The sequence below is a fragment of the Acanthopagrus latus genome, chromosome 3, assembly GCF_904848185.1.
Source record: "Acanthopagrus latus isolate v.2019 chromosome 3, fAcaLat1.1, whole genome shotgun sequence".
In the NCBI taxonomy this organism is placed as follows: Eukaryota; Metazoa; Chordata; class Actinopteri; order Spariformes; family Sparidae; genus Acanthopagrus; species Acanthopagrus latus.
In genome coordinates, this window is record NC_051041.1 from 1,650,976 (window position 1) to 1,665,392 (window position 14,417).

Here is a 14,417-nt window from a genome sequence, read left to right on the forward strand (position 1 = left end):
CACATTCTGGACTTGTTTATTATCTTTAAATGACAGCAGACATTAAAGCTTCAGCAGCTTCATCGATCGCTGGCTGTCTAAACTACACCCACTAACTATAAAATTGTCCACCATTTAAACTAAAAGCTCTGTGAAAAGGCATTATGGGAAAGTCGGTCTCCATCCTCCCCGACATCTGTGACACTGGTGCTGCTGTGTGACACTGAAGCACCAGTCCACTCATCTCTACTGGTCCGTCAGCTTCATTTACATGCTGCAGAGCAGTGTGACAGATGCTCCATTCACCTCCTGGGATCCCACTGGTCTCATATCAATATCCTCCACCCGACTGTCCATCTTTCTTCATCTTCATTCCTCTTCTTCTCTTTTACTCAACAAAAAAAACAAAAACGTGTCCTTCGAATCAACCAAGAAGTGCTTAATTGTCATGCAGGAGGAGCAAACTGTGGCTCCGATGCAAAGCGATGTGCCTGCGATCCATTTAAAGCTTCATGTTCGGGCATTAAGCTGACACTTGCAGTGAGAGCTCTTACCCAGAGAGAAATGAGAACGGATGAAAGGGTTGAGCTTCAGCGTCCTGCTCAAGGACACTTCAAGAGGACACATGTTTTTTGTCGCTCGCTTTGGCTGTCATGGAGATCAAACCAGAGACCTTTCAGTTTCAAAAAGGGTTATTTCACCATGAGGCCAGCCTGCGGTGAAGTGGTTAATTATCATGCAGGAGAGGGAAATCCGGGCCTCTACTCAGATGATTGTACTTGAGAAGCAGTGATTGATTGTACCAGGCCAGACACTCACAGAGCCTCGGGAGGTGTCCGGGTCTCCAGTGAGATAACTTAAATCTATCACATCCACGGTTCAATCCAGGGCCGGGCTGTAATTAGGTGAAGTTGCCATTAAAGGTGTCAGATGAATATCAAAATATCGATGTCTGCAGGCGTCTGGCTGCTTCTTCACTATTAAGTTACTGACGACAAGATGATCTGAGAGCAGCGTCAGTCGGTCTGATGAGAGTTCGTTACGATGTGGACGCTGAAGTCGTGTGTTTCTCCTTGTTACAGAAGCTTTCAATAACGTGCTGAAGCAGAACACTCCACTTATGTAATTTGTCTGGTTGATTTATTTGCTTAAAGCTGGTTAGATTTCCTCAGAGGAGATATCGATGCAACTAAATCTCTGAGACGATCATCCACACTGCTTCTGCTCTGAGGAGTTTGGGCAGACTTTGTCATGGTCGAGTCATTTCAGAGTTCTGTGTGTTTTCTAGGTTTTCGTGGCGTCTCCCTCCACATCTGCACTACATCTCCTTCATCAGCTCTTCCCCCGGTCCTCGTGTTCGTCCATGAATTGCCTTCATCTGTGTTTCTCCACCTTACTCCACCTGCACCTAATCCCCTCATTAGTTCAGTTTGTATTTAAGTCCCTGATATTTCTTTGTGTTTGTCTGTTCCTTGTGCTGCTGTGATTAAGATTCGAACTTCAAATCTCTGCATACCATTTTTGCTTCGTAGACTATCCGATACTTTCAGTGACGATGCACAAACTTTTAAACAATCTGTATTAAACAGGGTGTGGAAGGGATCTAATCACAACCACTCCAATTACTGTTATTCAGTAATTTATGTTGATACTTGCACTTAGGTAAGTTTATATTAAAGGCTGTAATTTTACTCAAACTCAAGTAGTCCTTGCACCATGTAATCTACTTAGATGTTTTGCAATCATAATGAGTTCTGAGCATAATCTGAATTAACATCTGGACGCTTTCGTCTACATTTTTGTAGCCAATAAGCCTGTCTGATAGCCAACGCCTGACATCAAAATTCTCTGAGTAGTGTTTGAGAAGAATACTACTAGAATACTACTCAAGTATTATCTTTATACCAGCAGTTTTGCTTGTACTCCTTCCACTGTTGGTATTAATACACATAAACACAGGTGATAAAGAACAGGTGATCGAAAGAGGAGATGGAAAGTTTATGGTGATGCAAGTTTAACTTGACACAATCCAATCCATATCATCTTCATGTCCATGTCTTCACTGTCCAGTCTTGATAAAACAAAGAGCTGTAACATGAACACGGCAGCAGCTGACAACTTTAATCAGACGATCACAAAAACGTTTTCAAGATGGTATCTTGTAATTAGTTGGGACTGCAGCTAAAAGCTTCTGGGTACTTGACTGGCTGCTCTGTTTGGTGAAAAAAAACCTAAAAATCTAAAAAGACACTTTGCAGATGCGTCTAACAACGTCTCCAACTGCAGCTGTCACTGTCACAGATGTAATGGAAAAAGAGTTTGAAGGTTGAAATCAACATCAATAGCTGGGAGACAAACAGGAGAAGAACTGAGTGTGATTGTAGGTACCAGGACTGAAACTGTTTGTTGTTCTGTATATAACTGATTTGGCAGACACACAGAAAAGCTATTTTATTTCCAACTGGGGGAATAAGGTTTGAAATAAACCAAAACTTGGTTTATTATTCTGAATTTTATAACAGATGACTTGTTAAACATCACTCACAAAGAGGTGTCTTTGTTTTCTGCCAGTTTAAACCTGCTACTCTGGAAAAGAAAGTCACATTCAGCTTGGGAATGAGCTGAAGAAAATTGCGCAATTAGATAACTTATTAGTGTTATATGAGATGGTTTAATAGATACACACAAACACTTAAATGACTGTTTAAAAATCCATTTTTGAAGATGGTTTATTACCCTGTGTGAGCGTGGAGGCTGAAGACGAGGGCAGCGTTTAAGTTGTCGCTTGTTTTCTTGCATGTTGTTTGAACAGTTCTTTTATTTTGCATCTATATTAAACAGGCTGAGGCTCAGATTTGTGATCAGCAGAGTTGAGAGCTGTTTAACGGACTGAATGATCAAGCACCACATTGAAGAAACAGAGGAAGGACTCACAGGTCTTGGCCCGTCCTGAAAGAGCCTCGCTGGATCCGGTGGTGTAGGAGGCGATGACCTTGACACTGTACTCCGTCCCACTCAGCAGGTTGACGATCAGCATGGTGTTCACGTCTTCTCCCACGAAGGTCTCCAGAGCCGGTCCAGGGGCTGCAGTGGAGCGGGATAATTGAGGTGACATGTCAAGGAGGAGTAAATGGAAGGAGCACAGAGGAGTGAGTTCAGGGACGATCATTAGCTTCAATTCAACTGAGTTGGAACAAATGGAAGATAACTCTGTGATGCAAGTGACACAGGCAGGAGAATGACAAAACAATATGATATATAGATTATGACCAGAAAACGTGTCCGTGCACGTCTGTACTTTCTTTAACTTCTATAATTATCAACAGCGTTATATTTCAGTTCAAGATATATATTTCTATTGATTTTATTTAGCTGATAGAAAACAGAACAACTGAGGAGTATTGATTCATGTGTATATCTGTACTCATATTTCAGAATAATCTCTGGGGAACACACATTTACTCTCTCTGGGGTAAATACTAAAAAGTTCATCAATGAAACTTTGGGTTTTTTTAGACACTTTATGGCCTCTTATCTATTACTTTCACTTTTAATCACTGCAGACAGGTTAACATCTGAGTGTAACTGACCCGATACAGGCTGGTAAACGACCCTGTAGCCCATCGTGGGTGAAGGTGGAACATCCCAGCTGATTCTGAAGCGGTTGTACCATTCCTCTGATACTCGCAGGTTCTTTGGAGCTGAAAGAGGAACTGAGGAGAAAAACAGAGATGAGCAAATGTGACGTTTATATCCAAATATATAACATACAATATAATATGTACAGATTAAATACCATACAGCTAGTAGCAACATGTGAACTATGTTGCTCTCTGTGTATTTGGTACTCTGTTGGTCTTATGGTTTGTATGATGATCTATTACTATGATATTAAACTTGATATCAGTATCAAAGACAAACCTTTAAATCAACATCTATGAACAGAGTACTTTCCAAAAAAGTAACTTGTTATGTCAGAAATCCTCTAGAAAGTGCTTTCTGAGAAGAATCTGTCATGACACAGCAGAAGGAGAAAAGTACCGCGATCAACTGGAGGGACAGAAACCAAGTTGACTAGAGGAAGATAATGAGGAAGAACGGCAGGAGGATGAAAGTTTGATAACACTTAATAACATTTCAACAGTCAGTCAGTGAAAAGTGTAAGACCATTTGATGTTACAGAGTGTACAGCTGAATTAGTCTGTCAGAGAGACACTAAATCCAGAGGACTCATCCCTGGGATGACATCTGGGACAGAACTCTGCAAAATGGAAATAATGGCAGGATGGTATTAATTTAAAAAAACACTTTCTTTGAGGGGTGTGTGATTTCCAGCCCTCACACATTTGTCACCTCTCTGCAGTCCATCCTGTTCCTCCTGAAACGCCACAGATTTGAATCCTCTGAAGATCCCTTTGGTTAATAGGAAACATGAGATTTTCTCAGGTCCAAATCTCCCAGTAAATCTGCTGGCTGTTCTGTTGCACATTTAAAATGCTAAAGGATTCCGGTCATTCTCTCCATGTTCCATCATCCCTCTCTGAGTATCCATCCAGTTTGCCGTTTTACGAGCTGAAACCTCCAGATTATTCCGACTCTTCTGCCTCATTTTCCCTCTTCACCTTCCGCGGCCGCTCACCATTAAAAAGCCAATCATCCTCTCCACGTTCAGCCTCACTCCCACCTCTCAGTATCTGCTGCATCCTCGTATGCTCAAATCCCCACATTATACTTCTTCTGTTGTATTATCTATCTTCTCTGTCCCCTCGCTGGTCCTGAGAAAATTACTATCATCCTCTGAGCACTTTCTGCCATTCCTTGCACTGTGTTTGCACCCTTCAGGCCTTACGTTAATGGGAAACTGGAGATTTAATGGCCAGACTACTAATGACCATCGGAACTCCTCCAACAGCACTGGAATATTTTGAGGAACTCAAGAACTATTTCTGCATTTGAAGTCCACAAAACTAGCTTCAGTTTTGCTCCTACGTGTAGGAGTTTCAACTTCTGCAAAGCCTAAAAACATCACAAAGTGTCGCTGAATCGTCACGTCTTTGAGATGCCAAAGAAATGCACAAAGAAATCTGCAAAAGGAACAAGAAGTCCCCAGTTGTGTTCACGATTCCTCGCTCCTGGGACTGTTTTATAAGGACGGCAAAATGAGGCTTTTCTTCAGCACTTGGGAATTCAAGCTTTTTGGTGAAAACAAATTAGAAAGCCACAACATAAGATATCTGCTACTGTAATAGCAGAAGCATTTATAACACAGCTGTAGTTCTACTCTTGTAGTCAAAAAGGACTAATGACAGATATCACTTCAACATATACAGATACTATTCCAGATGTTATTCTCCTTATAGGTTGGAAGACATCTTAAACCTCTGTAGGACTCAGAGTCAGAGATGGAAATGAGTTTGCTTCTCAGGACAAACGTTAAGAACTGATCACAATACATCCCATAATTTTTCTTACGCCTTGAGAGGTGTTGTGATATTACAGTGCTCATGTTAATGATGATATTAAAACATGAAATACTGTGATAATATTGTATGAATTATCCAGTGAAGATGTTTGGCCTTGAACATCTTTTGTTTACAAGGTCATCTGCTTGTTGGTCTTTCTGAACATTTTCTTGAAGTTAAGGTGAAGGACTATCGTAATTATCAATTTATTTGGCAGGGATAAGTTAAAATCTGATGTTGTGACAACACTAGTATCAGCCCTATCATCACTTACAAGCAGTGATTGATAAGTTCGATGAGATGAACTTCTTTATTATTTCTGTATCAGGTAATGAGAAATTGCAGCTCTGCACTGTCTGAAAAAATGGACAAAAACCAAAGTGATAGCTCCCATTCAAGAATGCAGATTTCCACTTGTCCAACAACCCTGTTCACTGGATTGTCACCCTCAGATTCAGATCCAAGATACAGATAACTTTATGGCCAGCTTCCCTCACATCCTACAAAAACATACAATAACACGTAGACACAAAAATACTACAGACCACCTCCTCTGCTCTGAGATGAAGAAGGAGCTCAGTGATCATCATTAGTAAAGTGACCTGATGATGCTCTGGCTGCTGTTACTTCCTATATTCTTCAGTCAGCAGACTAAGCGTTTCCATGTAGAAGGCGACCTTGGTGAACAAAATGTCACTAGGTTTTCAGAGATTTACACCTTTTAGCTCGAGCCACAGACGTATCAATCACAGCTTGTATCATCACATTGCAACTTACTTCCAAACTAAAACTAAAAACTAAAATCCTTTCCTTTACCTCCTTCATCATCTTTCTGTCGTGCTTACTTCTCTTACAGATTCACATCCCCACATTATGCTAAATTCTCTCTTTCTTTGGGCAATAACAGTCTTCCTTACATCTTTTCTGCCATTTCCTCCTGCCCTGTATTTCACCTCAGCTCATACACCTACCACAGTCATGGAAGTAATGTCATCTTTTGGGTTCATGTCCTCAAATAGTTTTCTCCTGCATTCATATTTTATTTTAGTTCAAAGTCTGACTTCATTAAAATCTGTCATTATCGTGTCCTCACCCTCCTACTGTACATCTCCCTCAGTGATTCAAACCCCCCACATTCATACTTGTCCCCTCTGTCAAAAAACATTCTTTCATCATTCCAAATACCAAAATCCTTTCAACATTTGTCTTTGAAAATTATTTTTTTTAAATCTCCTCAGGCTTTTTGTGATTGAAAATTGTCATTTAGCTCTGACTTTATGGTTCCAAGTCCTCAGATTACACTACAATCATACTTACTATATTCATATTTGTATTTTTAACACAAAAACCTCCTCCACTTCTCCTTCTGCAAACATCTCAGATCTCACACTTTCAGATCCTCCATGAAAACAGAAATCTGTAGAGATCAAAAGTCCCCAAATCCTCTATTTCCTCTTTTAGACCAGTGGGACATCAGCTCATTGGTCATCGCTCAGTGCTTCAAATCCCCAGATTAAGCTGGTCACAACACTCCAGGTCATACGTGACTTTTCTATTATATATCATCTATATTCTACTCCGTCTTTACCACTGAAAACTCAGTCCTCTCTTTATTCCATCCAGGCCTCTCCCGGTGATCACCTCATTCTATGGTCGATCAAACCCTCAGATTATTCTGCTTCTTTTGTCACATTATCTATCTTCAGCTTGAGGCTGAACACCCAATCATCCTCTCTGCATTCCCTGTCATGCCTCCCTCAACGTTCACCCCATCCCTCATAGGTTCAAATCCCCAGATTACACCGACTCCCTTTGTCACATCATCTATCTTCACTCTAAAAGAACCCAGTCTTCTCCCTTCTCTTCATTCCCTGTCGCTCCTCCTTGGGCGATCATCTCATCGCTCACTTGCTAACAGGAACCATTCATCATCACGAGGTGTCGGGGGCCCCGTCGTTTAAAAAGCGGAGAATGTCATTAACGTCTGCTAATGTGTGTAATGCGCTGCACAGGGAGACGTGATGGGATGGTGTGAAAAGATGAATGACTTGAATTTAGCGTCTCCTCCTCGCTGAAAGTCGAGTGTTTGCTCCATAATGCACTTGGCAGCAGAGAAAATCATCAGCCTCCGAAGGTGCATTCACAGCAGCGTTCAGTCACATTCAACAAAAGGGAAAGAATGCTTCCCGCATATTTCTGTCTTCAGCTCCACAGTTAAGAAAATGGATGTTGAACATTTAGCTACCAAGACAGGCTGCTACCTCTTCCAACTCCCCTGAAATTGTCCTGAGTTAATGAGCTGCAGAGACACAGGATGGGTTGAAACAGAAAGCACCTGAGCAGAGTGCTGCTCTCTGCTGAGAACGCCTCACGCTAAATGCCACTTAATGGAGGTGCTGCAAAAATGTTTCAAGAACTTTTAGAGGGAAAGGTCACTGCAATTATAAAGTATTTTCATGACACTTATCCAGAACTATTACAATAGATTTAACAGTCAGGTTATTGCTTTAAACTCGAGGCACAACTCGGATTCTCCCAGCACACTCTATATGTTTAATGGCTCAGATGGATGATTATCATTCATAATACAACTGAATGACTATAACATTTAGCGTCTCACTTTTTCCTGCGACTGCCAAATAATATTATAATCAGGTCTTACACTGACAGGTTTTCCTTCCTTGTTTCTGTTGCAGTTTATGGTTTATAAATTAGAAATTAATCCCTTTTTACATTTATGTTACAAGAAGGACAACGTCCACTCCATCCATCTCCACTTCCTCTTTAACAACGGTCCTGCTTGTAGTGTTTATCCCATCATACCAGTTTAAAACAGCCGCTGGGAGGGAACATATTTCTATCATCTTAATTTAATCTATAACCAGAATGGAACTCACTTGTTTGTTCTCAAAACATACTGGACGTTTACAACTTACGCGTTCGGCCCATTCGTGATATCGGTGGTCCGTCTCCTTCAGGGTAAACAGGAGTGATGGCCACTTTGTACTCAGTATCTGACAGCAGAGGCTGCAGAACCAGGCTGCTCTGACCCGTGGGCACCGTCCTCTGCAAACACAAACAAACTCAAAGTTAAATCACAGGAAAAAAAAATAGTATTTGCAGAACCAATTTGATCATGTTGTAAAGGGAAATCTAGAAAGAGTGGTCTGTTGAAACATAATGTGTAAAGTCATTATGGGTTTGGCTCAGGTGGAACTGTGGGTCATCAATGGTTTGAATCCCAGCTCCTACTGTCTACATGTTGGGAAGTTCTTAGGACCGACACGGCTGGGTACAGTCAAGGCCAGCTCAGTGCCACTCAAACTCAGGTTCCATCACACAAGAACATTTCAATCAATCTGGACAATCAAAACCAACATTAAATTCCCTGTCGTTGACACTATGGTAACATTAACTGCAGGAGAACGTCTTGTGGTTTGTTTGGTTTGTTCATGAACGGTACATCAGAGAATTTCCTGTTTCTCAAATCAAGAATCGAGAGTTGAATTGTAGATTTGGATCCTGAACCCCCTCCTGATTATTTCTCCATCTCTGGTTTTTCACCTTCCACAGTTCAGAGGCTGAACCATATATCAGCTGGCCTATACAATTAGCCGATATTGTCCGATGCTCTGCATAACTTATGGTAATTCAAGTTCACTCTTTCAGTGGTGTTGAGTGTTAAACTGTAAAATCTTCTGCTTCCGTTACAAATCTTTGTCAAGTGTTTAATAACCACATTTGAGGGATCATTGGAAAAGAAGGCGTCTGTCGATATATTAACATCAGTATCTGTTACTTCCACATATCTGTCTCAGTATCAGTGAGGTGCTAAATTAAATGTGTGGATGGGAATGAAACATTGCTCTCTGTTTTGATATTGTGTTGATGCAGCTGAAGCTCTCTGTTCAGTCGTGTCGCTCTCATGCTGCCAAATTCTTCTTTTTTTTATTGAAAGACAAAAAACAAACAGAAATATAAAACATGTCACTGAACAGGTAACACAGTCAGGAGGGGAGCAAATGTTCTTTTACTGACTGCTTTACTTTAAATCCCTGTTGCAGAGCTGTTTTTTTAATTGGCCCTCATTATATTAATTAGAGTTAGACTGCAGATCTACAGTGTGAACCAACAGCACCAGGTGAGGTGAGGAGAGCAGCAGCAGTAACAGCAGGAGAGTCTGACTGTTTGACTTCACTCTCTGCAGGAGAAACACATGCTGATACCTTTAATAGGGACTTCTACTGAGTGTATGTTTGTTAAGAAAAGAAAAGTTTTTGAGGTTGGGCTCAAAGATCAATGAAAATACAATCTCACAATCACAAATAAATAACCAGCCATCTTCCAGCTGCCTGAGGAAGATCTAGAGGAGATTTCATTTTGGTGGAACTCCTCTTTGACAGATTTTTTATTACCTTCAGGAGCTTCCGTTGGGACTGATTGTTGAATGAACTAAACCAGCGAATTAAGACTTTGTATGTACCAAGTACCGTAAAATAAAAAATGTATTAGCCTTTTAATGGAGGTGAGGCTCTGAGTGTTGCTGCAGTGAGGCGCTGAGGTTTCACGTGGTGCAGAGGTTAATTGTGTGCAGGTTTCCTCTTCTCCTCTCGGTGAACTGTGGCCTTTTCTTAAATCTGATCCCTAAATGAGTCGCACGTCCAAAGAAAAGCCGACGTGCTTCTTCACCCTCGAGGCTTCTTTTCTCTCTTCATCTCCGCTCTCAACTCTTCCTCTGTTTTCCCTCTTTCTTAGGTTCTCTCTACAGCTGCTGTTTCATGAATTATCTTTAAAAATCAAATAATTATTTCTTGCCATTTCTTTCTATAGATCGTTATCACAATAAAGCTTTCTCTCATTTTACACTCTTCTGTCATATATCATATATCTTTACATGTATTGTGTAGAGCCAAAAAACATTATATTGAATAGATTAGTTGACTGACAATTTTCAGACACTGTGTTTTGGACAAGCGATGACAGTTTACAAAATTTAACACTTATTTGAGAGAGAGTAACCCCTTAAAGGAGACATATTCTGCTCAGATTCCTCATTTTGAGTTCTTAATACAACTAGAAAATCATCAGTGTTCTCGTCCTCTGTCTGAAACACTCCCTCCCTCTAACACTGAGTATCATTGTTTAGCCTCAGCTTTCATGATAGCGACAGATCACATAGTCATTTATTTTCTGGAAATGCAATTAGAAAAGTGTTTAAAAAAAACGTAACAAGATAGCAATGTCTGTCTGTGGCTGAGAATTAAATGACTGAATAATCACGGCGCTTGATCACATTCATGAAACCCATCACAGCTCATTGCAAACTGCATTTTTCTCACAGCACAAACTACTTCGCCCAAACCAACAGATTTATTTATTCATCAGTGGCTCTTGTGTGCATCTATAAACTCTGATGTGTGGTGGTTTAATTCATACTGTGCCTGAACACAGAGCTGTTGGGTTTTTTTTTCTTGCTGTTTTGACTTCAGGACAAATAGTGCTCATGTTGTTTTGTTCTCAGCAGGAGAAATCCTTTAATATGTTAAAGGTTGGGTTGTTTGTGTGCGTGCAGACACCCTCAGTCTTTCATTCCTCTGATTCTCTCTACCACAGTCTTTGTGTCCGTCTGTCTGTCTGTCTGCCACATTTGCATTCTGAGCATGTCCAGTCTAGCCCTGCTTCATCCACGAACCCTCTAGTTCCACCAAAATACACTCTCGCAGACGTGTCAGTCAAACACTGCGGGCCTTAACAAATCAATTTCAGCCCAGTCTGATGAAAAACGCAGCAAGTCTCTAAACTGTCACTGTGCCACACACTCCTACACTCCTTTTACTCCACTTTGTTAATGCAAACATGGTTTCATAAAGTATTTATAGGATTCAGAAACCCAATCTAGTTTTGACAGAGGCTCTGTGCAGGACCTGAATATTAAGTTCGATCCACCTGAGACCGCTGGAGCTGCTGTGCCTGAGGGCAAACTGCACAGGAAACACAACGCGGGTGATGTGAGTCAATTATAGTGACTGTAGTAGTAAGCAACATGACAGCACATCTATTAAACTGGGGGCAAAGAGAAGCCACTCTAAAAAAGAAAAGTTAACCATTCTGTCTAACTGTAACGATTCAAAAGAAAACACACGGGATGAAATACGTCCTAGAAGACAATTTTAACTGCTACAACCGTTAAAGAAACAGATGATGAGAATCACACCCTGATGTAAGAGCAACAGAACCCCTTTAAACAGGAACTTCACCGATTTAATAATTTCATTCAAGTCCATTCAAAGTCTCGTTTAGAACTGAAAGCCTGTTAGTAAAATAAAGGTTATCTGGAACCGCCTAACGAACCAACTCCAATGACATCACCAACAGACTCTTTTCCAAAGTTGTACGAGCCGAACGTGTGACAGAGGAAAACAATCATGCCTTAAACTTTTTAATCCTGCCTTCGCTACGTTCTTCACCTCCTGGATCAACATTTTGTTGTCGAGCAATAACAGATGAAACTGTTTACACACAGTGGAATTGCACTTGATGCCCGGCGGCTTTGGTTTATTGGACACCGAACGAAGCAGCAAAGAGAAATAACGGAGCTTCACTGAGTTCAGTGCCACAGCTGTCTGTGGACAGATGGCTGCAGAGTCGAGTCGCCCCTCAGCTACGCCGGAGATACTGACATCTGGTAAAACAGTGACAGAGCCATCTGAACGGGCAGAGCCATTAACTTCTATATTTATAAGCCTGTACAGAGGTGAGTGCCGAGAAACTCAGTGACAGAGGGTAAAGCTATAAGAAGTCTTCTGTAATAATTTCTGACCATAAGGAGGCTCCAAAACAAAACTCCAGACACAAAACTGACTTATTGTCACCTTATAAAGTTGTTCTCGAAAAGGAGTTACAAAAACGACAGCTGACAAAGAGAAATATCGGAGTCATGTTTGGTTCAAATATTCACTCTCCTTTTTGCTCTTGTTTGGCCTCCACCAGGTCCTGAAGAAAATATCTGGCTTGAGATAGTTTCTTCATCAGCAGCGAGTCTCTGGCTGCGTCTGTATGCTGATTTGATGCAGAGCAGATACTGAACACTGAGTTCATCAGAGCTCGTTTGATGCTGCTGGAAACACAGACTGAGCCAGACTGGAAATGTGATAAAATTTACAAATTATTATTACTATCGAGCTAATAATACAAAGCCAAATTGCTTTAGTTGACTTAACAAGAGCAGAATTTGCACACAGGATGTGGTAGTATGCACCTTTGAAGTTGGATTGCTACCAGCCAATAAACACAGAGAAGAACAACAACAGTGCTGTTGCCATGCTCATGATGTAGAGCTGCTGCACCTGTGTAGAGCTACACAATGAAGGCAAGAGCTGGTGTGGACAATTTTGTTTTTTAGACAAGATTGTAACTCACAACACATGCTCCCTACATCTGTCTTTCAATCAGGTGTGCATAAAAAAGTAAGGGAGTTCTTTTGAAAATATAAAATGTGAAATTATCGTTTATCTAGTCGATAATGGCCACGAGAAGCAGGCACTGGAATTATTGTATCGCCTGAAAAAAATCCATACGGTGCGTCCCAAATTTACGAGTATCTGACAACAGATGAAATGTCCTCTCGCAGCTTTTCTTTCCCTCCTGCAGAACAAAGACTGTATTTTATAATCTGAGCCCCTCTGGTTGAAATAAAGGCTTCGAAACAGTAAAAAGACGCCACCAGCCCCCCGTCCATCAGCACATACTTCAAATACAAATGATGAAACTTGTTGACAGTAACTCAGCTCCACTTCTCTCCACACTGTGGTGCACTGATAACTGCCTGCAGCTGAACATGGACAAAGCAACAGAACTGGTCATTAGCACATCAAACACACACCACACTGGACTGAAGCCCACCTCCATCCAAGGCAAGACAGTGGAGCAGGTGAGCAGCTGCAAAGACTTTCCACTCATTACAGACAACAAACCAGTCACTTCTATCCATAAACTCTGCCAGCAAAGACTCCATGTGATGAGTAAACTCAGAGCGCTGACTGTTTCTTCCTCATGTTGATATTTTTTGTCTGTACTCTTCCCCCTGCTTCTTCACCATGTGAACCATCTCAACAAAACATCAAACACAACGCCTCCAAAATCATCTTCCGTCTTCCTACGCCCAGTCTCTCAGACATGAACCACAGAGCCACCACACACGTAGTGCTCACAATAGCAAATGACACTGATCACCTGTTCGCTCAGTACCTCACATTACCTCCGGCTGGTTGGAGACAGAGGACCTTTAAATGGAGGAGAGCACTCCTGAACAAACCGCCTCAGAGCAGAACTGGACGTATGGCTGTAGAAATGAAGATTTTAAGTTTCCCTTTACTGCCGTGTTGTACCGGCTGTGAAAACAAATCTCCCTCTAGGATGATAAATCTAAAACCCCCCCCAGTATTTACACCAATTAGCTTGCAAACAATGTGTCCACAATTTTAGTGAGAAGCACTGACAAGCGACAGATGCGTCCTCAGGAGGCTTAATTGTCTTCAATTCAGCCAGCACCGGAGCTGTTCGGCATAGTGATGGTAATCTAAACGGAAACCCTCTGAGTTTTTCAGGTAAATGTGGACGAAACAATGTGGAACAGCTGGTGGACTCAAATCAGGAAGTTTCAGGGATGAAGGCAGAAAAAAAGAAAGCATGGCACGCTACTGTGGGACGCTGGCAATAACAAGCCTCACTCTCCCAACTGTTTGTTTGGAGAGAAAATATCAGAAAGGAAAAGAAGGCTCAAACTAAAACACACAGGAGAGAAAGTTTTGGACTTTGGAGGACTTGAGCCACTCTCCTGCTGAAAAACTTTTTCATTAATTCAACCTTTCAGGGACTTTATCATTTAAGAGAAGTGACACATAGACTGTTTTACTTTCTTGAGGAGGGTCAAAGGTTGTAAAAACACCAGGTCTTGAACAGATAAACAGTCTGTTT

General features: G+C 41.3%; 1 protein-coding gene across 24 annotated transcripts in view; it reads right to left on the bottom strand.

The window, feature by feature from the left end:
• LOC119016673 (collagen alpha-1(XIV) chain) overlaps window positions 1-14,417 on the bottom strand; it is a 181,318-nt gene that overhangs the window by 100,711 nt on the left and 66,190 nt on the right. For all 24 annotated transcript variants that reach the window (XR_005074221.1, XR_005074226.1, XR_005074225.1 and 21 more), the window contains 3 exons: window positions 8,378-8,507; window positions 3,570-3,692; window positions 2,914-3,063 (listed from right to left, as the gene is read on the bottom strand). Coding sequence is in view for 15 of the 24 variants with exons in the window: in XM_037092778.1 (XP_036948673.1) it covers window positions 2,914-3,063; window positions 3,570-3,692; window positions 8,378-8,507 (403 nt within the window). In the remaining 9 variants the exon portion in view is untranslated. The remainder of the gene's footprint in view (window positions 1-2,913; window positions 3,064-3,569; window positions 3,693-8,377; window positions 8,508-14,417) is intronic.